The sequence below is a fragment of the Chanos chanos genome, chromosome 3, assembly GCF_902362185.1.
Source record: "Chanos chanos chromosome 3, fChaCha1.1, whole genome shotgun sequence".
Lineage (NCBI taxonomy): Eukaryota > Metazoa > Chordata > Actinopteri > Gonorynchiformes > Chanidae > Chanos > Chanos chanos.
Genome location: NC_044497.1, coordinates 19,031,801 through 19,047,916, shown reverse-complemented (window position 1 = coordinate 19,047,916; position 16,116 = coordinate 19,031,801). Strand labels below are relative to the sequence as shown.

General features: G+C 39.2%; 1 protein-coding gene across 1 annotated transcript; it reads left to right on the top strand.

The window, feature by feature from the left end:
• Positions 1-249: 249 nt before the first annotated feature.
• LOC115806472 (myosin-7) lies at positions 250-12,180 on the top strand. Its single transcript, XM_030767179.1, has 37 exons — positions 250-450; positions 755-898; positions 998-1,154; positions 1,544-1,571; positions 1,663-1,765; positions 1,867-1,959; positions 2,043-2,106; positions 2,255-2,353; positions 2,439-2,542; positions 2,842-2,980; positions 3,274-3,392; positions 3,480-3,629; positions 3,734-3,904; positions 4,074-4,383; positions 4,818-4,900; positions 5,115-5,320; positions 5,431-5,554; positions 5,762-5,898; positions 5,992-6,247; positions 6,351-6,593; positions 6,683-6,859; positions 6,985-7,130; positions 7,215-7,305; positions 7,397-7,786; positions 7,868-7,994; positions 8,088-8,206; positions 8,292-8,488; positions 8,626-8,809; positions 9,009-9,174; positions 9,263-9,387; positions 9,715-10,023; positions 10,120-10,323; positions 10,404-10,700; positions 10,787-10,891; positions 10,987-11,082; positions 11,175-11,309; positions 12,054-12,180. The coding sequence occupies exons 1-37, from the start codon at positions 250-252 to the stop codon at positions 12,072-12,074; spliced, it is 5,820 nt and encodes a 1,939-aa protein (XP_030623039.1). The 3' UTR covers positions 12,075-12,180.
• Positions 12,181-16,116: the final 3,936 nt, after the last annotated feature.

The window sequence follows — 16,116 nt, the reverse complement described above, 5'->3', positions numbered from 1 at the left end:
GTGTTTAACTCGAAGATGTCCTTGTTCATTGATAAAAATCTAAAACATGAGAAAACAAGTTCACATGTAACTTAAAAAGAAATCTAAAGTTCAGCATAGCCTAAAATAACATTAACTCTCTTCTGGTAAAGATAAATTTTAGAAACTGAAAATATCTGTTTTTCAAAGAAGGACAGGATGGATGTTAGGATGTAGTCATATTTAAATTTTTTACCCTGTTCACCAATGACCCCTGTGGCAGGGTGAAAGATGGGGGATGTGGCGATGGAGGAGTTTGGGGCTGCAGCCCCATATCTGAGAAAGTCAGACAGGGAGCGTCTAGAAGCCCAAACTCGCCCCTTTGACATGAAAAAGGAATGCTTTGTTCCTGACCCAGAGGACGAGTATGTGAAAGGAACTATTATTAGTCGTGATGGTGACAAAGTCACTTGCGACACTGAAAAGGGGAAGGTAAGAGAGTGAATGAACTAATATATGAGAAGACATGAATTTAGCATGGAAACAGTTAAATCTGTCTCAAGCATTTAAGTATGAGTTCTGCATATCAAACACTCTACATGGAAAATGACAGATAAATGACAGTTTATACAGACCACTTTAGACATATGTTCAGTTTACTCTATTAACTGAAGTGCAATTCATTTTGATTAATTTGTGATTAACATGTATCCGTCTACTTTGTGCTGAGTTACCCTGAATTGTTAAAGGTATCTCTGAAATCTGGGATTTAATTTGTTTCAATAACCCCCTCCAGACAGTAACAGTGAAGGAAGCTGATATCCACCCTCAAAACCCACCAAAGTTCGATAAAATCGAGGACATGGCGATGTTCACCTTCCTGCACGAGCCTGCTGTGCTGTATAATCTCAAAGAGCGTTATGCAGCCTGGATGATCTACGTATGTTCAAACCCCCTGTCTCTGACTGGATATAATCATATAGCACACACACACACACACACACACAACCAAACCAACTATGTCTCTTTCCTCCTGCAGACCTACTCTGGGTTGTTCTGTGTGACTATCAACCCCTACAAGTGGCTGCCAGTGTACAACCAAGAAGTTGTCGTTGCCTACAGAGGCAAGAAGAGGAGTGAAGCTCCTCCCCACATCTTCTCCATCTCTGACAATGCCTATCAGTACATGTTGGCAGGTAAACACAGTATTGAAATGCCATCCAGAGATGTTCTAAAACTTTGTCCCTGTCAGCCAAATGACGAAATGATAGCTAATGTATTACCACCAGACTCAAGATGAACGTGTAAACAGACAAACTGAAAGACCTGCCGTGACCCAATACTTTTTAAAAAGCCCCCCAATGTAAATGTCTCGTGATTCACAACTGAGAACAGTCTGGATAAGCAAGGGACTTACACCAAAGCAAGCGTCAGTGTAGCCTCCACATGCCAACTTACCTCAGCGCATTCAGTCAAATCAACCAGAGGAGGGAGCTATTTAGAACTGAACTATAAAAATCTGAATAATATCTTAAGATGTTGAAATACTTTCATGAAATTAATTTTCACATTTAATTTCTCCTAGACAGGGAAAATCAGTCTATTCTCATCACGTAAGTCTTCATTATACTGTTGGCTACTTTAAATTGCTACATTAGGCTAGCTTTTATTTAACACTTGCGCAATTCTTTTTCCTCTGCCAAGGGGAGAGTCTGGTGCTGGGAAGACTGTGAACACCAAGAGAGTCATTCAGTACTTTGCCAGCATTGCTGCTGGAGGCATCAAGAGAGATCCAAATGACAAAAAGGTGGGTCACAAGGACAATAATGTTACAGTTCAGCATTTTTTTTTCTACATTAAGCCAAAGAATTCAAAGAATTGATACAAAGGCCACATATTTCTTTCCAGGGTACTCTGGAAGATCAAATCATTCAGTGTAACCCTGCTCTGGAGGCTTTTGGGAATGCCAAGACCATTAGGAATGACAATTCCTCCAGATTTGTAAGTGCTTCATATCATCATTAAGAAAATGTAATGGCTGCCATTTAAGCAACCTGATACAAATTTTTGAATAATGTGAACAGGGCAAGTTCATCCGAATTCACTTTGGAGCCAGCGGCAAACTAGCTTCTGCTGACATTGAGACCTGTAAGAATGTTTCTTAATCACTTAGTATAATTTTTTTTCTCGTACAATCTGTCATACATATCTATCATTTTTTCTATCAATTTTAAAAATATATCTGTCTGAGTATGCCACTATTGTGTGATAATTCATTTGATGATTCCAAATGCAGACCTCCTAGAGAAGTCACGGGTTACCTTCCAGCTTAAGGCTGAGAGAGACTATCACATCTTCTACCAGATTCTGTCTCAGAAGAAACCAGAGCTGCTGGGTTGGTAACATGTCTTATTATTAACAATATTAAAACACCAGGATTCAGACAGAGCAAATAACAACTTTTAATCTTCCTCTTACAGAGATGCTGCTTATCACCACCAACCCCTATGACTATGCCTTCATCTCCCAAGGAGAGACCACCGTAGCCTCCATTAATGACGGTGATGAGCTGATGGCTACTGATGTGAGTACTTGTTGAATTGTCTCTTTGGAGAAAAGTAAGGTGTTCCTGATATTCAAAAACTGTTCTGGAACACTGGCCAGTACAAGAACTTTGTAACAATGACTCACCTACCAACTGACAAACAAAAATATCACCACAGTACCACTATGTGTGTGGCACAAATTCAAACACAAAAATAGAGCTGTTATTTCACAAGGAAACTTACAATAGTGACTGCTGTAATGTCTAAATGAGAAAACAAAATCAATCTTGTAAACCCCCTTACAAGTCAGCAAGAATATCCCATATTTTCAATGCAGGAAGCATTTGATGTGCTGGGCTTCACTCAAGAAGAGAAGAACAGCATCTACAAGCTGACTGGTGCCATCATGCACTATGGGAACATGAAGTTCAAGAACAAACAACGAGAGGAGCAGGCAGAGTCTGACGGCACTGAGGGTGATCATGATTTAAAGCTTAATTATGTAATCCCAAGTCATGATATGACCCCATCTCACAAAGCGAGGGGTGTGGACGCACGGATAGAAAAGAACACTGCCGCAGAAAATATAGAGCCCAGAGCTACAGTATAGTGCACACCAGGATTAACTGGAATGCAAAGCTAAAGAAAGTTCATCAAATGCTTATAAAAGACTAATTAGAAAGGGGTGAAGGAAAATATCACTTGAAGTGCTTTACTTGAAGGGCCTTATTTGGTACTGAAATCTTTTTTCTTGAATTATTCTCTCTAGATGCTGACAAATCAGCATATCTGATGGGTCTAAACTCTGCTGATCTTATCAAAGCTCTGTGTCACCCAAGGGTCAAAGTAGGCAATGAGTGGGTCACCAAGGGACAGAATGTAAATCAGGTGATGCTATGTGCTGATATAGTTGTATGACAGATGAACAGGACTTGAACAAACACAATTACTGAATCATTTCTTTGTCTCTATCAGGTGTATTATGCTGTTGGTGCACTGGCTAAGTCAGTGTATGAGAAGATGTTCCTCTGGATGGTTGTGAGAATCAACCAATCTCTGGACACCAAACAGCCTCGCCAGTACTTCATTGGTGTGCTGGACATTGCTGGTTTTGAGATCTTTGATGTAGGTTTTTGATAAAACTGACTAACCCTTGGGGCACTAGGTAAAGTCTTTTGTTGAGTATTTACTACAATAATAGTGCACTCTTTTCCAATTATTTGATGCAGTTCAACACCTTTGAGCAACTGTGCATCAACTTCACTAATGAGAAGTTGCAGCAGTTCTTCAACCACCACATGTTTGTGCTGGAGCAAGAGGAGTACAAGAAGGAAGGAATTGAGTGGGAGTTCATTGACTTTGGTATGGACCTGCAGGCTTGTATTGACTTGATTGAAAAGGTGAGTATATAACATAAAACTAATGTAAAATGGTCTACAAAGTAGTCAAACAAATGTTTTTTTTTCACAGAAAAAAAATGTGGTAAGAATCATGGTGTATATTCTAAGCTAAATCTAATCTCCCTGTTTGTGTGTGTGTGTGTGTGTGTGTGTGTGTGTGCTTTGGTAGCCCATGGGTATTATGTCCATCCTTGAAGAGGAGTGCATGTTCCCCAAGGCCAGTGACACTACATTCAAAGCCAAGCTTTATGACAACCACTTGGGAAAATCAAACAACTTCCAGAAGCCCAGGATTATCAAAGGAAAACCAGAAGCCCATTTCTCCCTGGTTCACTATGCTGGCACTGTTGACTACAACATCAATAACTGGCTGGTGAAAAACAAGGATCCCCTCAATGAGACCGTTGTTGGGCTTTACCAGAAATCCACAATGAAACTGCTGGCCCACCTTTTTGCAAACTATGCTGGCGCAGATTCTGGTATGTACAAGTTTGATTTGTGAAGAAATTCAAATATCTCTAGAATTATTATTGACATACCGTAGATCAGTGTTTTCTAGTCCTTAGTCTTGGAGATAAATTCTTCAGTGAGGCTCCAAAGCTGAATTTGAAAAACAGCTGTAGGTCCTACTTGATTTATGTCTTTTTAAAATACAACTTGGTTTCTAAATGGTTGCTTTTACTGCTAATCAAATGAAGATATCACCCTCATGTGTTGAGTTTGAGCATAATCTCTGCTTATGTTTTAAACCTACGTTTTAAATTATCTGATTGATGAACTATTAGTAAAACAAACTTAATTTTAAAGAAGACAAAAGGGACTTTTCCAAAATAGCAGTGTTTTATAAAGCAAGAAACACATAATGGGAGTTCGACCAAATATCAATATTTTTTCCCCCTTTGTTTCTTTGTAGCAATGCAAGAAGGTACTGGTGGAAAGGGTAAAGAAAAAAAGAAGAAAGGGGCCTCTTTCCAGACTGTCTCTGCTCTCCACAGGGTAAGGCAGCACCAAAGCTACAAGATGTTGTACGAATTTTGAAGAGCCAGTACTCAATACAAGCACTGTACATGCAGAGAATAAAACATATACAAAGATATATCTCTAAAGTAGAGTGCTTCAATGTATCACAAAAGTTGTGAAATGTTCTGTCTTATCAAAAGTATATTACACTGCTTAACTCATTCTTTTATAAAATGGTTTGTGCTCACAGGAGAACCTGAACAAGCTGATGACCAACTTGAGGTCAACTCACCCACACTTTGTGCGATGCATCATCCCCAATGAGACAAAGACTCCTGGAGCCATGTGGAATCCTCTTGTCATGCACCAGCTGCGCTGTAACGGTGTACTGGAAGGCATCAGGATCTGCAGAAAGGGCTTTCCCAACAGGATTCTGTATGGTGACTTCAAGCAGAGGTATTACTTCTATAGTTTGAATTAGTTTAAAGGAACAGTTCACAAAAAATCCATGGAAAACATGACAAAGCTTTAGGTTTGATTGTACCTCTCTAATTTTTCCTTTACAGATATCGTATCCTGAATCCTGCTGCTATCCCGGAGGGTCAATTCATTGACAGCAGGAAAGGAGCTGAAAAACTGCTTGGCTCTCTTGACATCGACCACAGCCAGTACAGATTTGGACATACAAAGGTATGATTAAAAATAAAAAAGACCAGACTCATTTCCAAAAAAGCATAAGTTAGGTAGCCTGTCATGAACATTCTTATAGAGTAATAGAAAACAAAACGATGGACCAGTGCAGTTATTGGATTTTGATATTTCAAAACAAGTTAGCACCATGAGGTCTCATGTTCTAGTATTTCATTAAAGTAATTTCATATTCTGTTACCCTTCAAGGTGTTCTTTAAGGCTGGTCTCCTGGGTACACTTGAGGAGATGAGAGATGACCGTCTCGCTCTCATTATAACTGGAATTCAGGCTAGGTCACGTGGTCTTCTTGCAAGAATTGAATTCCAGAAGATTGTGGAACGCAGGTTAGCTGTATGGTTCCAGAATTTCTGAATATTTTTTGTATTGATAGCGTTAATTAATTTAATTTAAACCGAATATTTTATGTAACTTCACAGGGATGCCTTGCTTGTGATCCAATGGAACGTCCGAGCTTTCATGGGGGTCAAGAACTGGCCTTGGATGAAGCTTTACTTCAAGATCAAACCATTGCTGAGGTCTGCTGAGGCTGAGAAGGAGATGGCCAACATGAAGGAGGAATTCTTGAAGTTAAAAGAGGCTTATGCAAAATCTGAGGCCCGACGAAAGGAGCTGGAAGAGAAAATGGTCACCCTTCTCCAAGAGAAAAATGACCTACAACTTCAAGTTCAGACTGTAAGTTCTTAGTTAAAAGCAAATTTAAAAGACAAATGATTACAAGGATACAAATGAAGAGCAAAAACTCTCCCTTTTTTCTGGTGCATGTTAACAAAAACAGGAGCAGGATAATCTCTCAGATGCTGAAGAGCGATGTGAGGGTCTAATCAAGAATAAGATCCAACTTGAAGCCAAATGTAAAGAGCTGAATGAGCGACTGGAGGATGAGGAGGAGATGAACGCAGAACTGACTGCTAAGAAGAGGAAGCTGGAGGATGAATGCTCCGAGCTCAAAAAGGACATTGACGATCTGGAGCTAACTCTGGCCAAAGTGGAGAAGGAGAAACATGCCACTGAGAACAAGGTTCACCTTTACCATTATCACCGGCATGCTAATATATTATTATAGATTCTTTTACTGATATTTGACATACTTTGACTGTTTGTTTAAAGGTTAAAAACCTGACTGAAGAGATGGCAGCTTTGGATGAGATCATCGCCAAGCTCACAAAGGAGAAGAAAGCTCTCCAGGAGGCCCATCAGCAAACTCTGGATGACCTCCAGAGTGAGGAGGACAAAGTCAATACGCTGACCAAGGCCAAAGCCAAACTGGAACAGCAAGTTGATGATGTTAGTGTCTAGACCATAATTTTCAAACTTTGCATCGATCATATGTTTAATTTTAATAAAGACAACACAAAGTAAAAACTTCAGTGAAGTGAAGTGAACATTCTCATTCACACCTTCTTTTCCAGCTTGAGGGATCACTGGAACAAGAAAAGAAGATCCGCATGGATCTTGAGAGAGCAAAAAGGAAGCTTGAGGGAGACTTAAAGTTGACCCAAGAGAGTGTGATGGACCTGGAGAATGACAAGCAGCAACTAGAGGAACGGCTGAAAAAGTAAAAGAAAGTTCAGAGGAAATAATAATTAAGTCAATGCTTGTAACATATACTTACAAAGATTTTTTTTTTTTTTTATCATAGGAAAGACTTTGAAATCAGTCAGTTAAACAGCAAGATTGAGGATGAGCAGGCAATGGGAGCTCAACTCCAGAAGAAACTGAAGGAGTTGCAGGTAATGTGAAGATTACAAGAAGGGGATCTCTGCAGAAAATTTGCCGCGCAGAGCTAACAATGAGTGCTGTACTGTATTGTTCTCTTGTTAGGCTCGTATTGAGGAGCTGGAGGAAGAGCTGGAGGCTGAGAGAGCCGCCCGTGCCAAAGTGGAGAAACAGAGGGCAGACTTGTCCAGAGAACTGGAGGAAATCAGTGAGAGGCTGGAGGAGGCTGGCGGTGCCACCGCTGCCCAGATTGAGATGAATAAGAAGAGGGAGGCCGAATTCCAGAAACTTCGCAGAGACCTTGAGGAGTCCACTCTGCAGCATGAGGCCACTGCTGCTACACTGAGGAAGAAACATGCTGACAGTGTGGCTGACCTGGGAGAGCAGATTGACAATCTCCAGAGAGTCAAGCAGAAGCTTGAGAAGGAAAAGAGTGAACTGAGATTAGAGTTGGACGATGTGGTCTCCAATATGGAGCAGATTGTTAAGTCCAAGGTAAGAATAAACAGTTTACTCTCATTTTTGTTGGAATTTGTCACAATTGTGTGATGTCTGATTCTTATGATTTTTTTTTAGACCAACCTCGAGAAAATGAGTAGAACTCTTGAGGATCAAATGACTGAATACAGGACAAAATTTGAGGAGGGCCAGCGTAGCATCAATGACCTTACCATGCACAAAGCTAAGCTGCAGACAGAAAATGGTATGCTCTCTGATAAGGTGACAGTACATACGCTTTTTCCATTCTGATGAATACTGATGACATTTCACCTTCAATTACATTCTGCCCATAAAGGTGAGCTGGCCAGACAACTTGAGGAGAAGGACTCTTTAGTGTCTCAACTGACCAGAGGCAAGCAGTCCTACACTCAGCAGATTGAGGACCTAAAGAGACAACTGGAAGAGGAAGTCAAGGTACCTCTAGAACATGTTCATTCTCCTCCAAAAACCATACAATTAATTACATACACTAAGTATGTGCAATAATTTCTTTGTACAGGCTAAGAATGCATTGGCCCATGCAGTGCAGTCTGCTCGTCATGATGCTGACTTGCTGAGAGAACAGTTTGAAGAGGAGCAGGAGGCCAAAGCTGAACTGCAGCGCAGTCTGTCTAAAGCCAACTCTGAGGTGGCTCAGTGGAGAACCAAGTATGAAACTGATGCCATCCAGAGGACTGAAGAGCTGGAGGAGGCAAAGTAAGTATTTTACTTACCTGAGGAAATTAATCTCCTCAATGTATCTAAACAGATCTCTATATTTTAAATACTGGCTACAGCAAAAACTCCTTTCCAAAGCCCTTTTCAAATTTGTTTTGTAATAATTTTTTCTATAGGAAGAAGCTGGCTCAGCGCCTACAAGATGCAGAGGAAGCTGTGGAAGCTGTTAATGCCAAATGTGCCTCTCTGGAGAAAACTAAACACAGGCTTCAGAACGAAATTGAAGATCTCATGGTTGATGTTGAAAGAGCCAATGCAGCTGCTGCTGCTCTGGACAAGAAGCAAAGAAACTTTGACAAAGTACAGTTTGTCTCCCGTAACATGTCGGCAACAAAATCAGCCTCACAGTGGTTATGATATGAAACATTCTTTCGCATGTTTTTAGCACATTTTATATTCCCTATTCATTTCATCATGCCATACCGACTTCCCATGGTAATTAAAATGCTTTTTAAAAGGACCAAGACAGAAAATGTATTTGCTGGTGTGATTTTGACAGGTCCTGGCTGAGTGGAAACAGAAATATGAGGAATCGCAAAGTGAGCTGGAGAGTTCTCAGAAAGAGGCCAGATCACTCAGCACTGAGCTCTTCAAACTGAAGAACTCCTATGAGGAGTCTCTCGATCACCTAGAGACCATGAAAAGGGAAAACAAGAACCTCCAAGGTTATTTTCATCTTTCTTTTGGAGGAATTCAAAGCAGTAGTCATGTCTCTGTCCTCTACACATATTCAACAACATTTTTTTCCAACAGAGGAAATTTCTGACCTAACGGAGCAACTTGGCGAGAGTGGAAAGAGTATCCACGAGTTGGAGAAAATCCGTAAACAACTGGAGCAGGAAAAGTCTGAGATCCAAGCGGCCCTGGAGGAAGCAGAGGTATACTAATATTCCAGTCCTAAATAGTTTGTTATCCCTCCTGTAGGTCAGGAAAAGAACTGTTGGAGTCTCTTAATTTACAATATCACATTCTTTTAACTAGATGTGACTCTGAAAGCAAATTATTAGGGAATGTATTGCATATTCATTCAAAACACTGTCCAAACACACGACACATTATTATTTATACATTAGATATCTCTATATTTAGTGCTGAATTACTGAGTACTGCATTTATACGGACAGAAAAAACACATCTGCCATTTTGTACTAGTGTCATCATTTGGTTTCCACGAGCACTGAATGGCATTTCTTTCTGCAATCAAGGCCTCCCTAGAGCATGAAGAAGGAAAGATCCTGAGAGCTCAGTTAGAGTTCAATCAGGTCAAGGCTGATATTGAGCGTAAACTGGCTGAGAAAGATGAGGAAATGGAGCAGGCCAAGAGGAACCAGCAGAGAATGGTGGACACCTTGCAGAGCTCCCTGGAGGCAGAGACTCGCAGCAGGAATGAGGCCCTTAGGCTGAAAAAGAAAATGGAGGGAGACCTCAATGAGATGGAGATCCAACTCAGCCAGGCCAACAGGCAAGCAGCAGAGGCTCAAAAGCAACTCAAGGGTCTCCACGGACATCTGAAGGTACCATGAGCTAAAGTTATGTCAAAATGAATGTAAAGCTGAGTCACCTCATAAAATGAAATTACACCTTTACTTCATAAAATCCTTCTTTTGTAGGATGCTCAACTGCAGCTTGACGACGCTCTTCGTGCTAATGATGATCTGAAAGAGAACATTGCTATTGTGGAGAGACGTAACAATCTGCTGCAGGCAGAATTGGAGGAGCTGAGGTCCCTGGTGGAGCAGACTGAGAGAGGCCGCAAACTGGCTGAGCAAGAGCTGCTGGACGTCAGTGAGAGAGTTCAGCTTCTGCACTCTCAGGTGAAACTTTTCTTCCTCATTTTTTTATTAGTGCATAAGGAATGACTATCCAACGTGAAAATATCTTTATTCGTGTACAGAACACCAGCTTGCTGAACCAGAAGAAGAAGCTGGAGGCTGACACATCCCAGCTTCAGACTGAGGTGGAGGAGGCTTTGCAGGAATGCAGAAACGCTGAGGAAAAAGCTAAGAAGGCCATCACTGATGCTGCCATGATGGCTGAGGAGCTGAAGAAAGAGCAAGACACCAGTGCTCACCTGGAACGTATGAAGAAGAACATGGAGCAGACCATCAAGGACCTGCAGCACCGTCTGGATGAAGCTGAACAAATCGCCATGAAAGGTGGCAAGAAGCAGGTCCAGAAGCTGGAGGCCAGGGTAAATTTTGTTAATCTGAATAGACACTGGAGTAGAAAACACACAAGATATTTCTTGTTCATGTTTCCTTTTCAAAATGTCTATAGGTGAGAGAGCTGGAGGCTGAGGTGGAGATGGAACAAAGGAAGAGCGCTGATTCTCTGAAAGGAATTCGTAAATACGAGAGACGCATTAAGGAACTCACCTACCAGGTCTGTTCACTTCAACAGCAAAGTAGCTGTCATTGCAGTCACCTTCAAGATACTTCAAAATAACAAATAGTTTTACCCTGCATTTTACTTTCTAGACTGAGGAGGACCGTAAGAATCTGGCTCGTCTGCAGGATCTGGTGGACAAACTACAGCTGAAAGTCAAGTCCTACAAGAGAACAGCAGAGGAGGCTGTAAGTTCATTAAAGAGCACTTAAACTGATGGTTCCCAATATGATCGTGTTACATCTACCTCAGCAACTATGCAATATTATGAATCTTACAGGAGGAACAAGCCAACACAAACTTAGGCAAGTTCCGTAAGCTGCAGCATGAACTGGATGAGGCTGAGGAGAGAGCTGATATTGCTGAGTCTCAGGTCAACAAGCTGAGGGCCAAGAGTCGTGATGCAGGCTCCAAGGTGAGTGATGCTCACATAGAGACGACCTTCTTTGCTCAGGTAAGGTATGAAGATATTGGGCCTCTTGTAACTTACATGTTCTAACCAGTGTCTTCCTGACTGAAGAGATCTGTAATACTGAGGCTTCCTGGAGATCTGCTGCTGTAATATGGCACTACGGTTAAGGAAATTTAAAATTAGAATGAAACTAACAATATCAGATTTTCCTGTTATCTGCGTAATATAATACTTAGCTTGATTTATGTACAGGTATGTATAATCTTATTTACAGTGTAACATACTTTTTAACCAATGACTTGAGATGAAATAAGTTTCTGAAGCATGTAACTCCAGAAGAATTGTTCATTCACAGATTTTACAAATTTCCATTTCACAACATCCCTACATGACAAATACAGAAATTACAAACAAACACATAAATTACATACATTATGATATATTTGAGTGTCCTGTCAGAATTTTCGCTCTGTTTCCATAGGAATTCATACCTAATGACACAGAAAAAGAGAAAGAAAGAAAAAAACAACAAACAAACCCTCCTTGATGCTGAAAAAGCTAACTAACTGACACATTACTTCAGATTTCATAAGCTATAAATATAAAATAGATGTCCATAAAGTTGCTGCAAACATAATGTAAACTCTAGCTACTAAATATTTTAAATAAACACACACACACACACACACACACACACACACTTCTGTACAAAATTGACTTTACCAAACTCTGCTTTCTCTCCCACAGAAAGGGCTTGATGAAGAGTGAAGCTCTAATTTGGTCCTCTGAAAATTTGACAACTGCTGTGGTTTAATAATTTAATAATCATTGGTTCCCATCACTATGAATCAGTAGAATAAAGTGGATGAGCAAATGAATCCTGCCATGTAACGTTTTTTGTGTTTTGACAAAATGATGATATTGCACTCAATGTTGAAGCATTTGTTTATTAAAGCAAATATTGTGCAAATTTCTTAAAAAACAAAAAAAAAACAAGATATATGCTCAGATATTGGCATAAACAGTGACTGCTGTCAGTTCTATAAAACTGAAGCAAGTTATAGAAGAGCCCAGTGAAAAACAGTGCATTCAAGTGCAAGTCATCATTTTGCAATGGAACATGCACTGAAAAAGCATGGAATTAAAAAACAAAATAAAACTGAGTAAATAAGTAAATTTTACAGTCAAGCTGATTATATTCATCTAAAAATTTACATTGCAAAAATAAACAAACAAACAAACAAACAAACAAAGAAATACATATGTCTACCTGCATACACACTGGTCCATTATAGCTATGAAATCAAATGTTTTCTCCTTACTTAAAGCATTGGGGGTTCATCCTGTGGCTTCTATCATTGTTCTTACATTGAATTTTAGAGTTCCAGCTCTGACTAAGAAGGCTGTCATTTAAAAAACCTACCCATCAAATTCACTTCTACAATCAAAGTCACAACAGATGCTGCCACACTACAAATGTGATATTAGGTTACACCACTAGTTTAACAATATTAATTCTGAGAGCGTATTTTTTCAGTCTTACTCTAGATGAGTACAGAATATTATAAATGTCTAAAACTTAGTTTAACATTGGTGAATCTACTGTGTCCCTTCTTTTTAGTTGCAGTTACTCCTTTCATTGAATGGCAAGAAAACAGAGTTTAATAACTTTACATTTTAAATTTGTATATTTGAACTCTGCTATATTATGGAAGTTGCAAATGCACTGCATATATATAGCACCTACAAAGACTTCACAAAATTTGAACTCTTTCAACACTTCATTTAAGTGTTCCTACCCTTCTGTTTCTCAGTGCAGTAAATACACAGACACAATGTCTTTGGCCCACATCAACTTTGAAACATACCTGCACACAATCAGTTCTTCCTGATATTCAGCACTGCCATCACCTATGTAGATATCCTGCTAGTTTAACCTTACCAAGACACAAAAAGTCAATATACAAAAGTCTAATTTTTTTCTTAAGACAAACTGCTGACTCACCTTAATCTCAGTCTTCTGATACAGAAAAAATGGCACAGCAGTGCATCTTGATCATATCAAAAGGAAAAAGACAAAACATTTGATTTGTTATGGAGTAATGCACAAAAGTCTATGTGTGGGTGAGAGCTAGGGTACTAAAAAGTAGTGTGTGCTTAGGCATGCTGGTCAAGGTGATGAAGGTGCCAGCACGACAGCGCTCATAAGAGGAGGAGTCTGGGCCGAACAGCTGAGAATGGGGAGGGGGTGTTCAAAGGCTCATTGAGGACAATCAATTTGGAAACCTTAAACCATTGTACTTGAGCTATATTAGGAATTGTGTTGTGTGCTAAACTGAATCATTAAAACAGAGGTCTTTGGAAGGTCAAAGTTTAAAGGATCGAAATCTAACAGCAGCCTTTACAAATGTTAACGTACATCTTAATTGGTCTCAGGATCTACTCAGCATCTATTTTGCATCATGTCAGCAAACTGTGAGTTCAAAACTTAGTAAGAAGTATACCATAAAACTCATACCAATAAACACCCTTTCTATACCACTCCTTGAAGTGCCAATCACACCATTAGCATTTGTTACAAATTTTTCAAACATTATATTGGTTTCCATCACTGCCATTTGCTATTCTTCAAGTAAGACAATAGCCTAGTTAATTGACAAAGCTAATAATATAAGTAAACTTGTGACTGAGCATGCATTGTTTTCCCACAATTGGCCATGTAACTTAAGATGTCTATAGTCTGTAGGCAACAAGGGTGCCAAAATCTATGACCGTGTGCCTTTATTTATGCACACAGGGACCTTTACAAAGGAACATCTGCTGCTGTCTAGATCTCATTTTACCCTGCATGCCATCCCTCTCCGTCAGGGGGGCACTCGGTCGGAATTTGACAGGTTTATCTTTATACTCAAGGACGACAGCGAAGGAAACAATGTGGCATAAGCATAACTGGTAAAGGGGATGTCCTTGTGTCAAAGTGAGACAGCTACCATCTCTCTCAAATCTGTGCATACGCAACCATCACTTTGGTTCTTGAACCTGAGCTAGAACATTGGACGACAGTAGTCTTAAAACAGAGGCTGGTCTGACCAAGACAACATTCTCTCTCAAAAAGGTGAAAAGAAAATATCAAATAACACCAGTTATCAAACGTGTGAAATATGCCCCTTGGATTTTAGCTTATATAGAGTGAGTTTCACAAAAACACTCCAAACACCATGAATTAACCTGTAATTATGTAATTAACCTGTAATGCCATATGCTACTGTAACCACTGAACAGCAGGCCAGCATAGTCTAAAACAGATTCCAACTGGAATATATAGTCATATTTTTGATAAACATGCATTCACTTTGCAAAACAGCTTAAAAAAAATAACGCATGAATGCTATCAATAAAATGATACTGTGTATGCATATCCATCAAGCCATCAAAACTTAAATTTAAAAAGACCAAAAAAAAAATCACATACTCACTTTTCACACATACTCACAACAAAACTTTTGATGAGGACAGTTATTATATAGCAAGAGATATACTTTTCATCTAAAATGCTTGTCAATTACTTTCCCCTGTCTCTTTAAGATAATTAAGATATTAAATAAAAAACACTGAAAGTTCAGACTGGGGTTACTGGGTACACATATACCACTTAATCCCACATGTCTGTGAGTTTATTTAAGAAATTTTCACAACCTCAGATCAAACATCAACAGCACATGTTATGAACAACTGTTGGACATTAAAGCAAACAATTAAGCCCTCTTAATAATTCTCCAGGTTTTCACTGAGTTTATTATTCAATAATGTGACTGTGCTCAGCTTTCATTTGACGTTCCTGATGTAATCTGTCTTTTTGCAAATCAGATGATCTTGTCTTTTTCTCGTCTTTTTTTATTTTTCTCATCATCTTTGTCTTTCTTGTGTATTTTAATGTATTGTTATTGTGCATTTTCATAAAAACAGGAGAGCTGATGAAAACTGGAGACACAAACTTCAGATTGTTTGGTCATGGCATGGGGAGCTTAACAGGGACAACAGTGTAGGATAAAACAATCCAGTCACTGACATCTCCTTATGGGTTTTGAATATGAAAATAGCTTGGGTTATGGAATATTTCATTTTCAACAACATAAAACAGTTCATTTGTTTCACTTAGCTATAATGATTTTGTCTGAATTAACTGCAATCATAAAGAGCTTTTTTGATATTCTGTGCATTTAAAGTGCTCCAAGTATAAATACTAAATTTAGAAAACATCATTTAGACTGTATAAATATTCACACAACAGCCAACTCCTACAACTATGTTACTTCTTCATTGTCTTCACCAAAATATATGTATCCCTTTGTTATCTAGAACCATGCACTATGATCCTACCATAGTTGTTCTCATTTTAATGCATTATTTTAGACTGCGGTACTTGATTGTCTCCAAAAAAAAATGCAGTATGTTCAGAGGAAGCAAGTCCATTGGCTGAAATAGCAAGCACTTTTTAAATCTATCTCTCATTTTTTAATTTTCATAAAAGGAGTAATGGGCTTGATGTATACATGGGCTTAATTGGGGCACTGACCATCTAACATTAAGAGGTCAAAACAAACTTTCTATCAAACAACTTACTGCACAGTTACCCATGGCACCTCCAAAACAACCAATGGTGATTAATTCATTATCACCAAAGCCAGTGCTCACTTCAACTCCTTAGAACATGTAAATATTTCAGGAGTGGATTGTATAATTTATTCAGTGACTAGTAATTGTATCACCAATGACTGAGTGTCTACAGCAATATGCAGCGAATGATAAA

Excerpts from the sequence above, each read along its gene's own strand:
- LOC115806472 (XM_030767179.1), top strand. The coding sequence starts at position 250 with ATGGGGGATGTGGCGATGGAGGAGTTTGGGGCTGCAGCCCCATATCTG. Across the intron at positions 2,107-2,254 it reads TTCTGCTGACATTGAGACCT|ACCTCCTAGAGAAGTCACGG; the intron begins GTAAGAATGTTT and ends TTCCAAATGCAG. Across the intron at positions 10,324-10,403 it reads TTCAGCTTCTGCACTCTCAG|AACACCAGCTTGCTGAACCA; the intron begins GTGAAACTTTTC and ends ATTCGTGTACAG.